Genomic DNA, 22,651 nt, shown 5'->3' with positions numbered 1-22,651 from the left:
CCATCGGACCTGTTATTCATTGCAGTGGTGACTGAATGCGATAGTGTTCCCGATAAATCCGTGGTACATTACAGCAGAGGATAGGTTTTGTGTTAACTTCTCTTCGTTCCAGTCTGTTAAAAATAGTTAAGCCTCTTCACAATTCACTGGAAATGTTCTCGGCATAAAATAATTCTGTACACGCAACCCCCAACAAACAAAGTGGCTTCAGAACTACACCAAATGTACTAGACTTCAGAAGGACTTGAACTATGGCATGCATTCATGTTACAGGGTGACAGGTGGACTTGTCATGACATTGTTGGTAGCAGTGCACATCTTTAGGTAACATATTTATCATTTATTTATTCAGTGACAGTCATCATGCACAGAAAAGATGTCATGTTCAGTAAGTAAAAAATAGGCCTAAAAAGGAAAAAAAGACCTGTTTGATTATTTGATTATTTTAGTTTTATGTATCTATTTTTATTTTCCCTGTGTAGTGATAGAAAAATCATGCCATTGCTCGCCTCATAACCAAGATTCTGCACAATATAACAGTCGTATATATCATAATTCATGAAAAAATAATTGAAAAGAACAAGAAAAGTAAACACATTGCTCATTGTTAGCATTTAAAGGGTTTTTTTAAATTCTCAATTTAAGCCTGATAAAACTTGCAGACTCGTATCTACATAATAATTAAGGTGCGTGTCGACGCTAACATTTGAGCACATCTGTAAATTATTATATGGCATTTACAAACTGTATATATACATTTTCTTAAAAACCTACAGTCCAGACTTGATGCTCAGTGTGAATAGAACCTTGCTGTCGCTGCGCACGCATGCGCACTGGCGGACGGCCGTGACTAGACATTCGGTCATAGGAGCGGTGGAGGGGGGCGCTCGAGCCACGTCGGTGAAACAAATCAACGCTTGGAGGCAGATTACAAAGAGGGTGAGTACACTAATTGCAACAGCAACTGCGTCTTCTTTTATTTCTCCCAAATATCAACTCGGGAGCACAGACATTCACCCAGGACTGTCTGTCCTGTTGATGCGGGTAGGTCAGTCGCACAAGCACAGTCCGCCATTCCCCTTTTTTATATTTAACGAGACACGTTTTTGTGGTCTGAGTGAAGACATTTCTGAGTAGCATTGGGTCATGTGCATAATTGACTGTATTTCCCCGTGTACAGTTCAACTTCAGTGCTAGACCCTACAGCTGTAATTGCATATGCGCGCAACGGGTGATTTGGTGCAGCGCAGCAGGAGAATGGATAGTCCACAATTTGAGAGGCGTTGGACTAAATTCAGCCATATCCTGCAAAGATTATGCAGCCACTTCATTTATTACAGTTGAAGTCCCAAATCCAGCTTCACTGTCATGATATTTTTAAGAGTTTTGTCAAATCAAACCACTAAATTAATGCTCATTTAGATGAGTAACTTTTGCATAGTGTATTGTCATCATTTTGAGTTTAGCAAAAATAATTTTACTGCTCTCTGTCATATCCTCCTACCTTCCCTCTGTCATTTCTCTCCTTTCCGTCAGGTCCCTGCTGCTCATCCAGGAGCAGGAGATCCAGGGCAATGTCGACACCAGATCCCCCCATGGGAGGCACCCCGCGCCCAGGTCCTTCCCCTGGGCCTGGTCCCTCCCCTGGGGCTATGCTGGGCCCCAGCCCCGGGCCTTCTCCAGGCTCCTCTCACAGTATGATGGGCCCCAGCCCTGGTCCTCCCTCCTCTGGACACTCACAGCCAGGGCCCTCTGGATACAACCAGGACAACATGCACCCTCTGCACAAAGTGAGGACCCTGACAGCACTAACAGGCCCACCGAGACACCCCATCATTGTTAATTTGAGTCCTTGAGGAAACAGAGCCCACAAATTTAGTGTGATTTATGCATATTAAACATCATATTTACATAGAAATGGATGTGAATGGAGTTAATATGAATGAATATTTATATGAGGTAAATTCCGCAGCAGAACATAAAACTTGATCAGCTGTAGATTTACAAGGCAGATTTGTACTTTTATATAATATATAGATAATATAAAGTATATGACAGTGCATTCACCTTAATCAGTTTTCCGCTCATGTTTTGTAACACATACACAAAGGGAGAGAACAATCATTAGTGTACTGTGTAAAAGCTGCGATTAACTGCAGAGCTGTAAGTCATGCTCTGTACCCATTAACTTCATGTGTCCAAATTGTCACTGTCATTGTCGTACAACTCCTTACATTTTATATGATATTATTGCCGTTTTCCCACAGGGACTAATAGTTACATTTTCACATTGTTTGTTTTCTCCCACAGCCAATGGAGGGCATGCATGAGAAGAGCATGAGTGAGGAGAGCCGCTTCAGTCAGATGAAGGGACTGTCTATGAGACAGGGCGGACACAGTGGTATGGGCCCCCCACCCAGTCCTCTGGACCAACACTCACAAGGTAGGCATGCTACATAGATTCATCTTAAGCAATTTTATCATTTCCAGCATTGTGTAAGACAAGTTCTATGTTTTTAACGATGACTTATTCTTAGTGGTGTGGTCATGTGGCCTGGTAAACTCACAGGGAGTTTCTCCACTGTCGCAAGCTATGTAATGAACCAGGAGCTATGTTTTATACTCTTTATGAAGTTTCTTTAAGTATAAAAATAGTGAAAATCATATAGCTCAGTCCACCTGGAAAAAAACAAAGACAATGTCGACAGTTTAGCTTCCTTCAGACTGGTATAAAAGCAACAAACAAGAAATGAAACAAGACAGACAGACAGACAGACGAGTTTAGCATTTTGACATTATGTGAGTTTAAAACATTGTGAAATAATTGGCTAGCAGGATTTAAATAAGATTAGTACCTGTGGCAACAAATGGCAGACAAATCTCTTCTTGTTACCTGGACAGCCTCTGGGGAAGAGGCACACTGACAGTCACTATAATAATATACTGAGAAAATATCAAAAACTCACTGTCGAGTAACTCTTCAGTAAATTTACAAAATACAAACTGATAACAAATAGATGTCATGAGGTGTATTTTAAGAATAGACATTACCTACATGTATATGAAGCATGTTAAACTTACTGTAGAATCACAAGAGTCCCGACTAAGATATTCCTGGAATATTTTAGGAATGTTATACAGGGCTTTTAATAATAACCAAGTGGTCTGATTTATTTTTTCTTTGTCTGTTTGTGTCTTCAGGGTACCACTCTCCATTAGGTGGCTCTGACCACTCCAGCCCTGTCCCTTCAAATGGCCCTCCCTCCGGTCCTCTTATGCCATCGTCCTCTTCTTCCTCATCCTCTGGCGGCCCCGGCTCCGCCTCTGCACCTTTAGATGGCCCCGGTGGAGATCAGCACACACTGGGTCCTAATAACCGTCCTGGTCCCCCAGGTAGCTCTAACCCAGGCCCCAGCCCTGGACCCAGTCTTGGATCCAGTGTCCCGAGCCTTGGATCTGGCCTTGAATCTGGTGGCCCTACTGGCCCTGGAGGTCCTGGAGGCCCTGGCGGCCCAACTCCCTTCAACCAGAACCAACTCCACCAACTCAGAGCCCAGATTATGGCTTATAAAATGCTGGCTCGGGGACAGCCCCTGCCAGACCACCTTCAGATGGCTGTCCAGGGGAAGAGGCCAATGCCTGGGATGCAGCAGCAGCAGCCCATGCCCAGCCTGACTCCTGGAGCTGGAGGTGGGCCAGGAGGTGGACCAGCAGGACCTGGGCCTGGGCCAATGGGCTCAGGCTACAGCCGAGCTCATGGTGAGCATGCACGGAGGAAAATCTGGAATACCAAGCTATATCCTATGGTTTGATGGGTAATTGATAGAAGACAAATTGGTACCTGTATGTTACATTGAATCCTTGCTCACAGCTGGAGCTTGTAGCTCTGCTCAAATTTTCAAAGACCAGTGTAATAAATGACCAGTTACACTAAAGAGAATCTGCCTTTTTTTTTTGTTTTTTTAGGTATGATGGGTCCCAACATGCCCCCACCAGGCCCATCAGGGACCCCAGCTGTGATGCAGGGACAAAACCCAAATGGGCCACCCAAGTCTTGGCCTGAAGGTATGTGGTGTTGCTATAAGACTTTGTGAAACTTCTCTTTTGCCTCTTTTGCTGTTTATCTAGAATTAGTACCTTTTGTAGAAACCTAAATTGGATATTAGTGGGAGAGGGGCTGAGTGAGAGCTGGTATGCCTGTATAGATTTCACTTATTTCCCCTAATCCAGGTGAGAAAATGAATCTAGTGCTAAGATTAGGCATGAATTATGACTTTAATAAAAGTCATAGCATGTCATAGCATTAACATCATGGCATGAAAATCACTGGTGTAAATTATAACTTTAATAAAGGCAGGATTACAGTCAGGTGTCCTGGTTTCAGATTACTAGTATTTTATATGCTTTCTCAGTCAAAGTGAATGCTGTGAAAAAGTTGACTGCAATAGTTACTATCAACAACTTTGTATGAAAATATCGGTATTAATTTTCAAGATCCATCCAGTTCCAACCGTAGATGTAATTCCATCATATTATGTAGACTACAGCAGTATTTACAGCAGTGTGCTATTGAACTCTCCTCACTTCATGTCCCTCCAGGTCCCTTGGTGAATGCAGCAGCTCCCTCAAACGCACCCCAAAAGTTGATCCCCCCTCAGCCCACTGGCCGGCCCTCTCCTGCGCCCCCTTCAGTTCCCCCCGCCGCCTCCCCAGTAATGCCTCCGCAGACGCAGTCCCCCGGCCAGCCAGCGCAGCCTACCCCCATGATGCCTTACCACGCCAAGCAAAACCGCATTACCCCCATACAGAAACCCTGCGGCCTCGACCCAGTGGAGATACTGCAGGAGAGGGAGTACAGGTACGCCAAGGCCTTTGGGAATTTAACTTTTGTTCTTCATCTTGTTTTGGTTTTTCTGGCTTGATGAGTAGATCATGACATAATGGAGCTTTTAACAGTTTAAATCTAATTATTATCATTCATTCAAATTATGTTTAACACTTAAAAAAGGTGGAGCATACTTTTAACAAAAACACAAAAAGCATAAAGCATCAGCAGATTATTGATGAAATAATAATAACAACTCGGTACTCATTACTTCCTCAGGTTACAGGCTCGTATCACTCATCGTATTGCTGAACTGGAGAACCTGCCGGGTTCTCTTGCTGGTGATTTACGTACCAAAGCTACTATAGAGCTCAAAGCCCTTCGACTGCTTAACTTCCAGAGACAGGTATTGTGTATACGTTATCCTCCATACCTTCACTTTTGACCTTAACAACATCACACGTTGCCACTGTGAATCAAAGACCTTTGCCTTCCACAGCTGCGTCAAGAGGTGGTGGTGTGTATGCGTCGTGACACAGCTCTAGAGACTGCCCTTGATGCTAAGGCCTACAAGCGTAGCAAGCGTCAGTCTCTGCGAGAGGCCCGGATCACAGAGAAACTGGAGAAACAGCAGAAGATTGAGCAAGAGCGCAAACGCAGGCAGAAACATCAGGTAGTGGACAAATGCAGCCGTAACGTTACCTGTGATAATATTAAAAACATTTGATTGACCCCTTACTCTTCTCTGTCCTGCTCCCGCTTTCGCCGCTCTAATCCCAGGAGTACCTCAACAGCATCCTCCAGCACGCCAAAGACTTCAAAGAGTACCACCGTTCAATTACAGGCAAAATTCAGAAACTGACCAAAGCTGTGGCCACTTACCATGCCAACACTGAACGAGAGCAGAAGAAGGAGAATGAGCGTATTGAGAAAGAGAGGATGAGGAGGCTTATGGTAAGAGGAAAACATAATGGCACCACAAAGACACAGTTAACACACAAGCATTCACATTACACACTTACCATTACACACATCCTCCATCCTCCTGTACATACTGGATATGTGTCTGTGTCTTTCCAGGCTGAGGATGAGGAGGGCTACCGAAAACTGATCGACCAGAAGAAGGACAAGCGTCTGGCCTACCTGCTGCAGCAAACTGATGAGTATGTTGCCAACCTCACCGAGCTGGTCAGAGCTCACAAGGCTGCACAGGCCCTCAAAGAAAAGAAGAAGAAGAAGAAGAAAAAGAAGAAGGTACATTCTGCTCCGTCAATACTGTAAAATCTGTTTTTTTTAATGATTTATTGTTACAGGCTGTGGTGCACTGTATATCTGTTCGTTTCTGTCTATGTGCTGCTTGGTGCATTAGTGACTCAGTTGTGATCTGTTTTGCAGTTAGAGAATGCTGAGGGTCAGACTCCTGCCTTGGGCCCTGATGGAGAGGTGAGCTTACCTTTATAGACGTTAAAATTTGAATCTTTGTATAGATAACTGAAGATCTATTCCAGCAAGGAAGAAATATTTAGAATTACAGTATATTCACAGGGACTGCTTTTATTTAAAAAAAATCCCACTTGCTCTTTAAATATGCTGGGTTCACAAAGAAAACCTTATTATCTTTATTTTGTTGCTTTGGTCTCTATAGAGACATGATTTAAACACAACATAGATCAAATTTCACACAAAGCTTTGGGGGGTAGTGTTTTGCTTTTTTTTAGTGTTGTCATGGCAAAAAGTAGCATCTGTTCTACTAATCTGTTCTTGTCTCCCACAACGTTTTTTTTGTTCATTGGTGCTGTGCAACATTCTTATTTTCATCAGGCGGCTACCAACGCACATCAAATGATATACTGTTTATATATCTCAAAACGATGGTAACCTGAAACAGCTGATTCAAAAGCCACTGGTTACAGCCCCAGGCAACCATGTGTGCATGAACACAATGAAGCAATGCACCAGTGTGTGTCCTGCAATTGCTGTCACCTGTTGTCACAGTCAGAACATTTTTCATATTACATACGCTGTAATCAAACATCACTGGATATTTGCTTGATGTTATTTGTTTGTTAAATTGGCAAAACAACAGCCGATGTTAATCTCAACCTCAACACACGGTCTAGCTATCTGTGGTTTAGGGCTCATTAACATCAGCCACCTTTTAATTCAACTAACCTGCCTCCTCTCCCTGTAGCCACTGGATGAGACGAGTCAGATGAGTGACCTGCCTGTAAAGGTCATCCATGTTGACAGTGGAAACATCCTGACAGGGGTGGACGCTCCTAAAGCTGGACAGCTGGAGACCTGGCTGGAGATGAACCCTGGGTGAGGCTGGAGGGAGAGAGGGAGAGAGATTTGTGTATGCAAATATGTGTTGAGAAGAGGTACATGTCTTTTAAAGCCACGCAAGAGATGTGGCTGTGGTTGATTGAATTACTGTATCTCTGCATTAGATCTACATCTGTGATGATCTCCCGACTTCCAATGCCATCAGCTGGTTTGAACCTAGTTTTAATTTAAATTTATGCTATAGTTAACACAGTCAATGTTAAGGGTGCTATATGTAAGTTTTTCTATTGCTACATAGCCAACGATAACATTAACAGCTGTTACTTACCAGTCTAGAAGAAATGTCACGAGTTCAGCATCAAACTTCATTGCTATTTCGCCAAAAGCTGTCTGCAGCGATGGAAAGCAACGCCAACATTGACTCTTGTTTTGCTTCTGTTTCTCTCACGTATTTTCTTCTACTGATGTTAGCATGCTATCCAGCTATCCCTGGCTCAGCTGTCCCATCACTTTCCGATACCGAATCACTGTAGCGTCCAGTCTGCCCTGAAGAGGTAGCACTGCTCAGAGGGCGTGTTATGACTCTTGTATTGTAAAAACAATGATGGCTTAAGCTCTTTGCAAGCAACCATCACCATCTACCGCTCCCGGCCAGAAATCACATTCAGTGGTAGAAAAAACTTACATGTAGCCCCTTTATATGTCTTAATATGGGCAAGTTAAAATGATAACATGCTAATGATTCCATTGCATATCAGTGTGTAAGCATCTAATAGTTGTTTATATGCTAGTTTCCTAACATGCTAACTGTACGATAGTGCGCTAAAAATGACATTGATATACATGAGCATGCTCACTTGCAAACATTAAGACATTAACATACCAAAACTCTTAATATTACATGCTAACTGTTATTTTATTGTCTGGGTAATTGTTAGCCACCTCTGAAGAACAGCAGACCGATGAAAGTTGTAGTGAAGATAAATGTTTTTAAGTTTAGGTAAACACAGTCTTTCCACCCCCAAGTTTTCAGCTGCCCAACAACTTTGTTCCCCAGTATGTTTGTATGTTATAGCCTCACAGGGCGACTAGCAACGCTAATTTTCAAGTTTTATTTAATCTACTCAAATGCCTTTGAGTGTGTGGCTCAAATATAGGTTGGGAGTATACAGGTGCTTTAGAATGATGTACAGCTGAAATGTTCGGATAATGGGGCTGTTGGTAGATTTTGTTTTGAGTATGTTTGCATTTTGTCCAGTTATGAGGTGGCACCCCGCTCAGACAGTGAAGACAGTGAGGAGGAGGAAGAGGAGGAGGTGGGTTGTTTTGTTCTGACACGTTTGAAGCCTGTCTCATAGTCGCTGCTCCTGTCACTGACGAACTGCTGTTCCCACCATCTGGCAGGAGGAAGAAGAGGAGCCACAGCCTTCTGCAGCTCCAGTGGAGGAAAAGAAGAAGATTACAGACCCCGACAGTGAAGACGTGTCAGAGGTGGACGTCCGACACATCATCGAGTGAGAGCATAAATGGTGTTCTACACCACAATTTAGTATCATTTGTTATTTCAAGGACTCCCAAACAAAAATGCATGTGCTCATGTGTTATTACAAAAGACTACAAATAACAAATGGCTTAATGCCATGATTGAATAAAACACTTTGTGTTTCCTCTGCAGAAATGCAAAGCAGGATGTGGATGACGAGTACAGCGGTGCAGCCTTCGCTCGAGGGCTCCAGTCTTATTACTCAGTGGCTCACGCTGTCACAGAGAAAGTGGAGAAACAGTCCAGTTTGTTAATAAATGGACAACTCAAACAGTATCAGGTAAACAATCACATCAATTATGTATGTATGAAAATATCATAATAGCAATTATTATGATCTTTTCCACCTTGCCATGCACAAAGAAATGTTTGAACATTATGACCCTGACGCAGGAGATCAGCTGCAGGAAAAACTTGTCATCTTTGACAGATTTCCTCCCTCACATGAATTTCCCTGTCAGATTAAAGGGCTGGAGTGGCTTGTTTCCCTCTACAACAACAACCTGAATGGGATCCTGGCGGACGAGATGGGTCTGGGAAAAACCATCCAGACTATCGCCCTCATCACGTACCTCATGGAGCACAAACGTCTCAATGGACCCTACCTCATCATTGTACCCCTTTCGTGAGCTAAAACTCTTGATTTGCAGAATATATTTAGTCTTTTTTGCTCTTCATCATAAAGTCACTTAAGCCCTGTTCAGACCTGGTGTTAACATGTGTCGTGTGTGATTGAATCACAAATGAACAGCTCCGTACCGGTGTGAATGCACCCAAGAGGCATTGAGGACGCATTTGAGATCTGATCACTTTCAGAAGTTGTCTGGGCCACATTCTTTTAGCAGTGTGAACACACCTGAAGTGTGAAGGACTGATGTCCTCTGCCACAGTTTAATTAGTCCTGCCACAGTTTCATAATGAACTGAAAATATTTTACCATTTCAAATGGCTAAAATCTTATTTCATTGTAGAGCTGTGCACAGCGCATTGATTTGCTCAACCCCTCCTTGCCCCACTCTCTCTCTCTCTCTTTCCTCCCTCCCTCTCTCCTTCTCTTGCACAAACAAATTGACAACGGACCCATCTGTCATAGTTGGACTGGCTTAAAACAACAACACATATGAGCTAATTTGCATATAGAGCGGGGAAGTGAGATCCAATCAGAAGTGGCCACTCGAGATGCATGTGGAGCCGTGTTCTAATGCCAGGTGTGAACCGATGTGCTCTGTGCTGTACACTCGTGATCGGGTACCCAAAAACCCATGTTAATACCAGGTGTGAACAGGGCCTTAGAAACCAAGAACTAACTGCTGAATGACGACTGAGCTATCTCTCATTGGCAGAACTCTTTCTAACTGGGTGTATGAGTTTGACAAATGGGCACCGACAGTCGTCAAAGTGTCCTACAAGGTTAGTTTTTGCAGCAACACCACCCAAATTGTATGGTTCTTACTTCCTAAGCACAGAATATGAGGATGTGTGTTTCTACACTTCCATTATTTATTTATTTTGGGCTTTTAGGGGTCTCCTGCCGCCAGAAGAGCCTTCGTTCCCCAACTACGTAGTGGAAAATTTAATGTTTTACTCACCACCTACGAGTACATCATCAAGGATAAACAAGTACTGGCCAAGGTGAGATGGGGTGCACAAACAGAAGGATATTCACAAACACATTACAGCAACATAGTGTAATTCTTTCCTTCTACACTGTTGCTTTTGCTTGCTAATTATTTGATTTTGCTTGAAGTTTCTTTGTTTGTGTATCGTCTCCCGCTACCTAAATCCCCAAAGTGCTCTAAAAGTGTTTGAGTCTGGCCAATCTGACCGCCCTCTGTGCTCCGTCTCAGTGCTCTCTCCTAGGTCCTGCAACATACTGACACCGCCTGTAAACCATCTTCCACTGTCCTCTGTGGCCATCATGCTGCTATGCACTCATGTAGTCATATAGGCTTCCTGACTGTTCTGCCAGGTGGGTATTGTAGTTCAGGCAAGAGTTTCTCCACGTGGTGGCACAAGGCTGCGGCTTGGGGCTGAGCCAGTGTTGGGCATGAGGACAAACCTGACAAGAAATCCTCCGTTTGAGCACATTCTGTTTTTGTTTTGTTTGGGTGGGCAGAAGCAGTAAGGCATCAGAATAATAGGTTTATCCACGTGTGCTTCTCTTCTCTTGTGTTTTCTCTTCTCCTCTTGTCACTTCCATCAGATCCGTTGGAAGTACATGATCGTTGATGAGGGCCACCGTATGAAGAACCACCACTGTAAGCTGACCCAGGTCTTGAACACACACTACCTTGCCCCACGGCGAGTCCTCCTGACGGGGACACCGTTGCAGAACAAGCTGCCTGAGCTCTGGGCGCTGCTCAACTTCCTCCTGCCTACTATCTTCAAGAGTTGCAGCACCTTTGAGCAGTGGTTCAACGCTCCGTTCGCCATGACTGGAGAGAAAGTGCGCAGGACTCAGTCAAAGCTACACCACCATTTAGCAACACAGTCCGCTAGCGTGATTTGTTTCTTTGTGTTTGAGAGATGCCAAATTCTTTTTCTCTCCAGGTGGATCTTAATGAAGAGGAGACCATCTTGATCATCCGTCGTCTCCACAAAGTGCTCCGCCCCTTCCTGTTACGCAGATTAAAGAAGGAAGTGGAGGCACAGCTTCCAGAGAAGGCATGGCTCGCCTCTTTCAGCACACACAGCAGATAGACAAACATAAACTTATGCACAAACACAGAGACTCTGTGATCTCTTAATGGATGATAAACAAGTCCTCTGGTTTTGTTAAGCATTATTTTATGCTGTAATATTTCTAAAACTGGTTAATTTGATGAGAGATATGTCGTGTCTGTGACCAACCTCATACGTCGTTAGTACTCAGTGTCTTTTAATCATTGTTTTTGTCTCTTCTCTCCTTCAGGTGGAATATGTGATCAAGTGTGACATGTCATCTCTTCAGAGGGTGTTGTACAGACACATGCAGGCCAAGGGGGTTCTTCTGACTGATGGATCAGAGAAAGACAAGAAGGTGAGGGCATAAACACTGTGACACTGTGGGTTTTAGCTTTTGGCATCATTATAACTTAACACCATTTAAAAAAAAAAAAAAAAAAGGACAGAATCATATGTGGCATTAGATGATTTATACATTAGTGCTTTGAGGGTTATAACAAGTGACAGGTCCAGAACACATACTGTGATCTGTACCAGAGTGCAGGTTTGACCTTCTACAGAAGGTTAGAGGAACCTGTACTGTTCATTTCATATTCATAAAGCACCTTTTTGAAAAACTTGTGTCCGTATACTGTATATATAGACTCACATAACATTTACAGCACAGGAGAAAAAGCTGCCCTACAAAATGTTAAAACTGATCTTAGCACAAGAGCTTTTGCTGCATTTAGATGAAATGAACAAAAATGAAAATGAAACACCAGATGTGTTTTTTTTCGCTGATGCTCAAGTCTTAGGCTTAGGTCCTTGGCTCTAAGAGCTTCTTTGGAGCCTTGTGTAATTGGCTGTCACATTTGATTATTTTTTAAATACGTATTGCTTTTATTGAAGTCTGCTTAAAAAGAGAGCATTGATAATTGTCCTTGGATGACTCTTCATGAATAAAAGTTGACTGAAAAACACATTTTATCTTGTTGTGTTTACCAGGGTAAAGGAGGCACGAAGACACTGATGAACACCATCATGCAGCTGAGGAAGATCTGTAATCACCCTTACATGTTCCAGCAGATAGAGGTACCACTGAGAAACATTTTGTCTCCGGTTATTTGTTTCACCATATTTGACAGACTTTGAACACAAGATTTGTCAGGATTTTAGGAAGTTTAAAATGTAACAAGTACATAGACATCAAATCTAAAAATCTTTTTTTTTTTCTCATTTCTCATAAGGTTGACTTATGATTCTACAGGAGACTTGACAATATGAGCTTCAAGATACAGCCACAATTAAACTGAAGTGTTTAACTGTGTGTATGTGAAAAGAATATATTTTTGACGGTTTTTGCAGGAATCCTTCTCTGAACATTTAGGATTCTCTGGTGGGATAGTCCAGGGGTGAGCGCTAAGATCGCACACAGATACACAAACATCACAACTAAATGCCCAACCCTAACCCATACACAGGTCCCCATGGGTTTGTGTATATTCAGGTTGAAGTACACACCGAGATACGCAACTTGTAAGCCTATCTTTCCTCATTTCCATCAGGCCTGATCTTTATCGGGCATCAGGAAAGTTTGAAGTGTTGGATCGTATCCTGCCCAAACTGAGAGCTACAAACCACAAAGTGCTGCTCTTCTGTCAGATGACCTCACTCATGACCATAATGGAGGACTACTTTGCGTACCGCAACTTCAAGTATCTGCGTCTGGATGGTGAGACAGTTTATATGAGTGTTTATTTCTGTGTGTCTTGCTGTTGTCGAGCAGTTTTGTGCTGCAGTTGGTCCATTTTTCTCACTGTACTTCGTTCATTTCCCTTGAATCCTATTGCCTTCATTCCATTTGCTTTGTTCCTTCCTTAATGTCGTCCATCTGTTTTTCCTTCTCATTTCGCACCTCCTTTACATCTCAGGCACCACAAAGGCTGAAGACAGAGGGATGTTACTGAAGACGTTCAATGATCCAGAGTCGGAGTACTTCATCTTCCTCCTGAGCACAAGAGCTGGAGGTCTCGGCCTCAACCTGCAGTCTGCTGACACTGTGGTCATCTTTGACTCTGACTGGAACCCACATCAGGTGAGATGCACATGTATTTTCATTTACGAAAGGCACTATTTAAAAACAGCAAGTGATCACCTTGGAGTTCAAAATTCAGCAGCTGGAGGCTAATTTTCTGCTAGACACTTATCATACAAATAACAGTAGACATGAACACGCCCACAGGCCTCACATTCAGAAACCAGAGTTAAGGACAAGACAATACAATGATTGATTACCACTAGTCACTTGGTTTGAGTTCAACAAGAGAATAGTGGGAAGCTTCTTCCAGTTTATTATACCAAGACAAATTTCATGTCTCAGAGGATTATACAGTGTATGATTTTGGGGTTTTTCATAGGTCAGCAGCCACAGGCAGTCTGCATGAATGTGGATGTTATTCATTCTCAAAGCACGAGTCTGACATTAATTATTACACAGTTCTGGGGGGAAAATAACATTAATTTACTGCTTCTCTCTAACCTCCACAATGTAGACATGACAGTAAATCACCAAACTCACTGATTACCTTTATTGCGTTTAAAAGAAAAACATAATTTGTTAAAAATCTGAAATACACAATTCTCTAAATCTGTAATGTTGTCTCTGAAACGTAATAGAGTACCGTGCAGATCAGTATCAGCCCTGTGAAGGCAGATTTTCAGTCTCTAGCAGCTCTGTTGAGTCCCCTGCATGTTACTCAGAATGTAAACATCAGGGTGTTTTGGAGATTTCTAACAGTAAAATTGAATTCACAGAGCAGAGACTTGTAGCTTTCGCTCTCCATTTTTCCAGAGATGAAGTTTCTTGTTGGATTTTTTTAGATTATACCCTTTCCCTTAATGGCATGTGATGACCATATTTTCAGCCTGTCGGAACATAGAAGAAGAAGTGAAGTCCTTTTCATACAGTGGTGTATTTAGAAGTTAAGTGCCACTGCTCTAACGCTTTCTCAGAGTAAACTTTGAACCTATACTAATTCTCTCTCTCCTTCCCATTTGTGTTTCCAGGACCTGCAGGCTCAGGACAGAGCCCACCGTATTGGTCAACAAAATGAGGTGCGAGTGTTGCGTCTCTGCACAGTCAACAGTGTAGAGGAGAAAATCCTTGCCGCTGCCAAATATAAACTCAATGTGGACCAAAAGGTCATCCAGGCTGGCATGTTTGATCAGAAGTCTTCTAGCCATGAGCGCAGGGCATTCCTGCAAGCCATCCTGGAGCACGAGGAACAAGACGAGGTCTGGGGTCAAGAAGTGTGTCTACGCATGAATGTGTGTGCGTGCACCAGCAACACAGAATTTTAAAGATTGTGCTTTCTTATGCTCTGCTTGCCAATGTGTGTCTGCTGTATTCAGGAAGAGGATGAGGTGCCAGATGATGAGACGGTCAACCAGATGATCGCCAGGAGCGAGGAGGAGTTCGACCAGTTTATGGTAAAATTTTTTGTTTTGAAGACAATATATGACATGAGATATGAAATCTTCTCTCTGCATCTTTGTTTCTTTCCTCCTTTTTCTTCCTCTCCCTCTCCCAGCGTATGGACCTGGACAGGCGGCGAGAAGAGGCCCGTAACCCGCGGCGAAAACCTCGTCTGATGGAGGAGGATGAGCTGCCCACTTGGATCATGAAGGACGACGCGGAGGTTGAGCGGCTGACCTGCGAGGAGGAGGAGGAGAAAATGTTCGGACGAGGTTCTCGGCAGCGAAAGGAGGTGGACTACAGCGACTCACTGACTGAGAAGCAGTGGCTCAAGGTTGTTAGCCCATATGGGCAATGGGCAGAGGGAATTTAGGATACAAGCAAAAACTTCCTTGCTTTGCGTAGTAAAATGTTTGTTATTTGTTATTTTTACCTCGAGCAGGCGATAGAGGAGGGAACACTGGAGGAGATGGAGGAAGAGGTACGTCACAAAAAGACGACCCGCAAGAGGAAGAGGGACCGGGACCTGGATCTACCTGGTCCTTCCTCTTCCTCCGGGGGACGAGGACGAGGGGACAAAGATGACGATGGGAAGAGGCAGAGGAAGAGGGGACGACCACCTGTGGAGAAACTTTCCCCAAATCCTCCTGCCCTCACAAAGAAGATGAAGAAGATTGTGGACGCTGTCATCAAATACAAAGACAGGTAGCAGAAAGCTTTGGCTGCAGTCTGAGACACATATGAAGTGCTCTTTGAGCAAAACACATTATATATGCACATTTTATATATTGCCTGATATTAAATTAAAGGTGTAGCAATATTTTACTGACCCATACCACGGCAACCATTCAACACTGGACTGTACCATGTGTCAGGCAATAACAACAATAATAATAATAACAACTTTATTTATATAGCACTTTTATGTGTTTTGAAAGAAAAGTAAAACCAGATAAAAGAAAAAAAGTGAACATCATAAAAAGTGAAAAACAACTCAAATCAACATTATGTAAAAAGATCTGACAGCAATAAAATATGTAAAAACAATAATAAGGGATAAAACAATATAAATAAAACACAAATCATGGCAAATCATGGAAAATTTTCTAGCCAACCTGAGGTCAAAAGAGAAGGAAGTTTAAGGGACATTAATAGAAAGTGAGATAAGTCACAGATTACCTAATGCATCATGCAGTTTTCACAGTTGCTTACACAATTATTTCTTACAACAATACATAATTTTCCCAAAAAACAACCACCTGTTCTATAATCACCAAAACCTCAGAGTTTCAAAACCATATTATCTTGTATGTGAATTAAACATTTTCATTACTGCTATTAAATACCACCTTAAACCTACAGTGCTGATGGAAACAAATAGCACTACATGAGTATACAAGTTGTTAATCAGTCACTAAACATCCATTTTCACAAGAGCATAAGCACAGCACAGTTTCCACTGTAAAATAAAATAATAATACTACTATGCTATCCAATTTCACAGTTACATTTTCTGATTTTAGTGTAAATGGAGTTAAATGGAATTATCATGTCTTTTGTTGTTAATATACTTGTCTGACAATTGCTGCAGATACAAAAGGCATCTCTAAAAGTATAATAAACAAATAAACTAACTAATGCATTTGTGGGGTTTTGCAAAAAATAAATCTCCAAGTTTGGTGTACAGTGATGAACAGTACAGACGGGGCCTGAAGCTAAAAGTTAATGTTTAGGAGGTTCTATTCATAGACCTGATTTTAAGAAACTGTTCCAAAATGACAGTCAGAGCCACAAGTTATCTCTGAGCCATGTTTAAATGGAATAAATTAGCATGGATAAATTTGTTTAGATGGATCATGATTGAGCACATTCAAATGTCTGTGAATGATGTGTTTTTGCTCATCCTGATGACATCCATCTCCTGCAGCGCCAGTGGGCGTCAGCTGAGCGAAGTGTTCATCCAGCTGCCGTCTCGAAAAGAGCTGCCAGAGTACTACGAGCTGATCCGCAAGCCTGTGGACTTCAGGAAGATCAAGGTAAGACCAGAAAAGATCATTCCAGCTGGGAACAACTGGTCACTGGTGCAGCAAAGTAAAGCACAAATAAGATAAATATATATTTTGTTTGATTATATACCAAGTGACTATCACTCCTTTCCAACTCTAGGAGAGGATTCGAAGTCATCGCTACCGCAGTCTGGGCGACCTGGAGAGAGACGTCATGCTGCTCTTCCAAAACGCTCAGACCTTCAACCTGGAGGGATCACTGGTGAGATGGACCTGCTGCATGAACACAGAAAAACACCTGCTGACTTGGTCTCTATTGTCTTCCTGTTAGAGCTGTATATAAACCTCTTACTGGGTGTGTGTTCGGTTTCCACCGGTGACCGAAATAAAAGTTCAGGTCTGTCTGTCTTGTTTTTATATTTCACACATTACTGGTTATATATTTAGGAAACTGGGAAGGTTGGTGGATTATAATAAAATGTCAAAAGTCTGATTGATGGAATTTAGTGGGATTTAAAATTTTTTGATTGTATTGTTGTTTATTTACACCAATTGCCCTGAAAATAAAAGTAAATAAATAAAAATAAAGGTCAGAATTTCAAGTTTTTAATAGCCATAACTGATTTTAAACCTGGAGAAATTAAGCATCTTGCTGCTGATTTGCCAGGCAGGTTCCTGTAAACATGATGTTTCAGTCTCCCCCTTTCTCTAAGATGTTAGTGATCATACAGGACGTGCGGACACTGAGGACTGTTTGTTTCTGTCTCTGTAACCTGTATGTAGATGGTGAGGATAATAAGCAGCTGTTTTCTACCATGTTTCTCTTATGGGAGCAGATATACGAAGACTCCATCGTGCTCCAGTCGGTGTTCACCAGTTTGAGGCAGAAGATTGAGAAGGAGGAGGAGAGTGAGGGAGAGGATAGTGAAGAAGAGGAGGAGGAGCAGGAGGAAGGATCAGAGTCAGAATGTAAGAGCGTTTAGTTTGTTATCTTTGCTTTGTCAGTGACTTTTATTCATACTGTACCATGTTGTGTGTGTGTGTTTTGTGTTTGTCTCCAGCTCGCTCAGTGAAAGTGAAGATCCGTCTGGGCAGGAAGGATAAAGGTGGAGATCGAGGGAAGGGACGCAGCAGACGAACAGGACGCACCAGAGCCAAACCTGTTGTCAGTGATGACGACTCTGAGGATGAGCAAGAAGAGGTAGATCATGCCGTCTGTGTGTGTCTGTGTGTGTCTGGGTCTAAACTTGTGAAAATCACTTGTGATTACAGTGGAAATTGGGATGGAACTGATAAGTCAAATAAAAGGAGAAGTCATGCTGAAGCACACACACTTTGTGTTGTTGTTGTTGCTGCAGTGTTTCTTGAAGGAATTAGGACTGTTTATTTGGACCATAAGATCACTTTGCAGTAGTTTAGCGTTCAGACTAGACTGCGGTGTTAAAATTAGGATGAAATCGGGGAATGGCGATGAACGATGTTCATCGACCTTGGCAACGTGAACGTGAAGCTTCTTTTCCATTCTTGACTCATGGCCTTTGCAAACCAAGTCTGTATTTTTTGTGTGCATTTTTTTATCCATTATCCAATAGGAATTGTTACACACAGAAACGCTGCACACTGAGTCTCATACGTTTTATTATTCTATTTGTTACAAAAAATTCACAATACGAGACAAAATGGACTCTTCAAGCTGTGAGGATGAGTTTATGCTTGTCTCACCTCTTGAAAGTAGAAAAAGAAAAAAAAATGATTCTAACATGTTCTAACAATTAATAGCTTTCGTTTGGCTGCCTAACGAGCAGTTTGATTGTTTGTCATAAAGTGCTTTGTTCTGGGAGACGAAGTGAATCAGATTATCAGATGTTTGTATGTACGGTGGCTCTGTGTGGTCTTTGTATTGCGTAGCCCTGTAGAATTTCAAAATGTAGAATCAATAAAAACATGTTTTTTCTTCATCCTTTACAATCCCGGACGGGAAAATTTCTTTCTTTCTTCTCTTTTTTTGACTGTTTTGTAGTTAGCAGGAAAACCTCTCAACAGATTACAGCTTTTCAACTTGGTGAAAATTTAAGCCATGAGAAACAAGCGACTAGTTTTTAGTGTAGATTTAGGAATTTTTCATTTCCTAGACATTTATCTGTTTGCTCTTTTCCAGGAGCGCTCCCCCAGTGCCACTGATGAAGAGTCCTGAACTGTACTGTGACATGGAAGAAAAGGGGACATAAAGGGATATTCCACCACATATACAGTAAATAAAACATGCCTGTCAGCTCCATCTATCCTCAGTCAAACGTCAAAGGACAAAAATAGAAGGTTTGCAATACTACGATGTCACATGGAAACTGTACAATATCATAATCATACATGATAAAATACACAAATTAATTATGCAATGCACATCACTGCATTAAATTAATTCTTTTTCTCTGCTGTTGCTTAGTTGAAGGAAGTCTTAACAACAAGAAATCAAATAAGCTTTGTATCATTGTGTACAAGTTTTACTCAGTATGTAAGCACTATTTGAATGAGCCAGTTTAAATGTGTAAAGACAGTGGCTTAGAAAAAGAAAACTGATCAACATAAAAATCCAGCAGTTAGGGATGCAACAATAATCAATATAACACTATATTGTGATAACCAAGAGCAAACATGCTACACACTGGACTGCACACAGCAGAACTTTTCCCACATACTTCTCTTTTTAAGAAGCTGCTAGTTCTAATAAAACATGTTAAAGGTGTGGCACTTCAAGCAGAATCACTACAAACTTACAGACACAGCTACCAGACACTGTGCAGTGAGGTTATCTTTGTCACTTTGGTATGTTTTAATGCCATTTGAGGATATTTTTTAATCCTATTTCAATATTTTTCTCAATGATATAATTCAATGAAGGAATTTAAACCAAGATAATTGCGCTATTAAATTTTTTATAATCAGCCTTTACTCACTGGGAGCCTTCCTCACCTCAACTGAGAAAACAGACTGCAAATGCCCTGAAGCCATGAGCAGCTGCATATTTCTGAATCTAACTGCAGCAATTACATTGGTAATATTCTATCCCCGATTTAGCATTTGTAAGCTGTATACAAACATTTAATAAATGGTTTATAACACATTGTTATGTAGTTGCACGCAGCTGTAAGGACATTTCCAAGTGTTCATTCATGTACAGTATTTGTCAGAAAATTATAACTTACACTATGAAAACACATTTTATATCATTAAGTATTGATTTATAAACCAGCCTCCGCTTATGAGTGCATACAGGAGGTGTTATAGTTGTTGACAAATACATAAATAAACACTTCATATCTGCTTATAACTGCATTATAGTCTATTATAAAACATTTAATAAATGTTTATATATTGTTTATAAATGCTAAATAAGCAAGTTAAGATAAAGTGTTACTAACCCAAACAAGCTTTAAGAAGAATAAAGCTTCAATTAGTTAAACTCTGACATTAATGTGTTGTTGATAAACAAGCCCAGAATTATCCAGGTTTTCTCATTTTGTTTGGACAAAATGTACTAAAAACTAGTTCCTAGCTACCTGAAGAGTTAAATCTGTTGGGAACCAGGAAGTGAAGTAAACAACATTGAATATAAACAGAAAATATTTTCAGACAGAGCTGGGTTTTTTTTTTTTTTTTTCTTTCTACTCAGCTTGAAGCTAACACCTTACCCTACATTACTTTTGGATGTAAACAAACCTACTGCTTCACCTCTGCTTCACTGTGACGTGTCGTAACAGCCGCTTTGGAGCCACTGTGATTACTGAGGTGTGTGCACATCACATATTAGTGACCGGGGCTCACTGTTTGAGTTGGAAATCAAGCCCGCTGTGGGCGCAGGGCGGTTTCCAGACTTCTCAGAAGCTCTTTAGCAACACAGTAATTTGACTGAGGTTTAATGGAGTTGAGTCCAGGTTGCTCTCCAGTATTGTATATATGGTACAACAGTATAAAAACAAACTACTCCACCTCGCTGCTGCTTACCTGTTACACTTCCAGTATAAGCACTTATAACTGTTGATTGTAGACTTAAAGAATCATGAGGTTGTATTTCATCAATGAGTACTGTAACTTTAATTGCTTCTCCTTCAGTTATTGTGTGGTGATTTTAGGATTTCAGAACTATTTGATGTACTTTTGGCACTTTTTATGTTTTTGATTTCAAGACAAAGGACCAGAGGGACAGTGGCTCTTCTCTGCTTGTGAATGCCTGATGGCTGTATGGTGTTGGATACGCTGTATAGAGTTTTTTCTAGAATATAATGTCCATGCACGTGTATACAGCTCGCGAGTTCAGTACTGTACTTTTCTCATTATGCTAGGTTACTAGAATGAAGAACACATAACCAAAGCAACAATGTTTTCGCCACTAAGTTATTAAGATCTGTCTGTTGTGTTGTGTCATTATCGCTGGAACTTGAAACATAACAATAAACCACAGTAAAAGTGAATCTTGTCGTTTGTGCGAAAATTGTAGATTAATCAATTAATCAAACAACAAAATGTTGCTGCTGTTAGATAATGAGATAGTTAGCAGATAGCTGCTGATAATTTATAGTTTGAGTGAAGATTTGCTTTTTGTAGAAGGCGCCTGATAAATAAATGTGATAAACTAATCTAATCTGATATGATAGTAAACTAAATATTAATGCGTAATGAACAGTCAATTGGATAAAACGAATTTGGATGTATTAGTTGTGTTCTTAACAGCTGCAGCTAACAGGAAGAATCCAAACCAGTTACTGTGTATCAGAGGGTTTTGGGTTTTGTTTACTAAAACCACTTTAGTCTCGGCAGATTCAATCTGAATCTTTTGGGGACAGTAAAAACCTTTTATTTGACTGGGTTTTAAATATTGAGCTCAAATAAACCCAACAAACAGCTCAAACTTTGTCCATTAAAGCTGTGGGGTGTAATGCTGCTGTCTGACCACTAAGAGGAGATCTCATGCAAATACAAAACATACAGTTTTTATCTAAATCATCACATTGGTCTCTGTTGAACCAGGATTTTTAAACCTCCAAAATATTCAGTGCTAATACTGTTTAACTCAAAACGTCCCATTAAACTTTTCCTCCAAAGCTTTTATAAACAACTTATAAACACTTCAGAGTAAAATCATGCATCTAATGGAGTATTAAGTTATTACTTTAACCCATCTTGACCTCATTTCTTCATCAACATCAACATAAAATCAGGGTAGTAATCCCCCAGGTAAGGTCATGCAAATAAATGAAAACACACAAGCTCTTTATCCAGATGATATAAACAATCTTGGTATACCCCTTCGTATTTATGTTTATCTTGTAAGATGGTGGGCACAGAGAGAAATATGTTGAATGTACAGTGTGCGTTTGGAGGCAGTAACTTGGCACATGTCGAGATGTTTCTGGTTTTAAACAGAACCTCAACAGTGAGGCCTGTGTTGGAGGTAGAAGTGTTTGCTCCTTGCAGAGTAAAGGGGGGGGGGGGGGGGGGGGGGGGGGGATGGACTCGGTTTCCTGATTTCTAGGAACCCCTAGATTGCTTCAACAACTCAAAGCCAGCTGTTAGCATCTGCCGGAGGAGGGGGAGGGGCAGGGCTGCAACTCCTGAGCAAATCCACACACTTCAACAGCAGCAGACTCGCAGGCTTTTACCAAAACTACTCAGGAGTAGAAAAAAGACGCTCCACTGTTCCCACACCAGAGCGTACACAGTATACACACTTCAAATACACACATACAACATGCTGAGCTCTGCTGATTAAATGAATAACCATTCTCTTTGGGCATTTGTCAGTATGGGTGTATGGGGTCATTGTTTTTCTTCCTCTCTGGTGACTCTGAATGTAAATTCAATTTCGTTCTTCA

The 22,651-nt window shown here is 41.4% G+C and overlaps 1 protein-coding gene across 8 annotated transcripts; it reads left to right on the top strand.

Annotated features, from left to right (window-relative positions):
* The first annotated feature begins 842 nt into the window (after positions 1–842).
* Positions 843–21,250, top strand: smarca4b (SWI/SNF related BAF chromatin remodeling complex subunit ATPase 4b). Of its 8 annotated transcripts, none has more exons than XM_023419151.2 (34): positions 843–939; positions 1,537–1,790; positions 2,311–2,443; positions 3,202–3,759; positions 3,967–4,065; positions 4,600–4,858; positions 5,105–5,231; positions 5,325–5,498; positions 5,606–5,779; positions 5,906–6,079; positions 6,221–6,268; positions 7,017–7,147; positions 8,370–8,427; positions 8,516–8,625; positions 8,787–8,934; positions 9,116–9,279; positions 9,998–10,064; positions 10,176–10,286; positions 10,858–11,100; positions 11,205–11,318; positions 11,566–11,673; positions 12,306–12,392; positions 12,666–12,712; positions 12,866–13,032; positions 13,232–13,395; positions 14,367–14,594; positions 14,712–14,789; positions 14,891–15,109; positions 15,218–15,480; positions 16,703–16,811; positions 16,942–17,043; positions 17,618–17,750; positions 17,843–17,982; positions 18,940–21,250. In XM_023419151.2, exons 2-34 carry the CDS (start codon positions 1,575–1,577, stop codon positions 18,973–18,975), a joined length of 4,989 nt encoding a protein of 1,662 aa, XP_023274919.1. In that variant the 5' UTR covers positions 843–939; positions 1,537–1,574; the 3' UTR covers positions 18,976–21,250. The 8 variants fall into 8 exon arrangements, with proteins under 8 accessions (XP_023274919.1, XP_087033482.1, XP_087033481.1 ...); XM_087177356.1 differs by having other exon boundaries at positions 15,215–15,480; XM_087177355.1 differs by having other exon boundaries at positions 14,367–14,627.
* Positions 21,251–22,651: the final 1,401 nt, after the last annotated feature.

The sequence above is a fragment of the Seriola lalandi genome, unplaced genomic scaffold, assembly GCF_002814215.2.
Source record: "Seriola lalandi dorsalis isolate HSWRI2012SDOR001 ecotype SW California unplaced genomic scaffold, Sedor1 jcf7180002054591, whole genome shotgun sequence".
NCBI classification, from domain to species: domain Eukaryota; kingdom Metazoa; phylum Chordata; class Actinopteri; order Carangiformes; family Carangidae; genus Seriola; species Seriola lalandi.
Note: the sequence above shows the minus strand (reverse complement) of the source record. Positions and strands in the feature narration are given on the sequence as shown.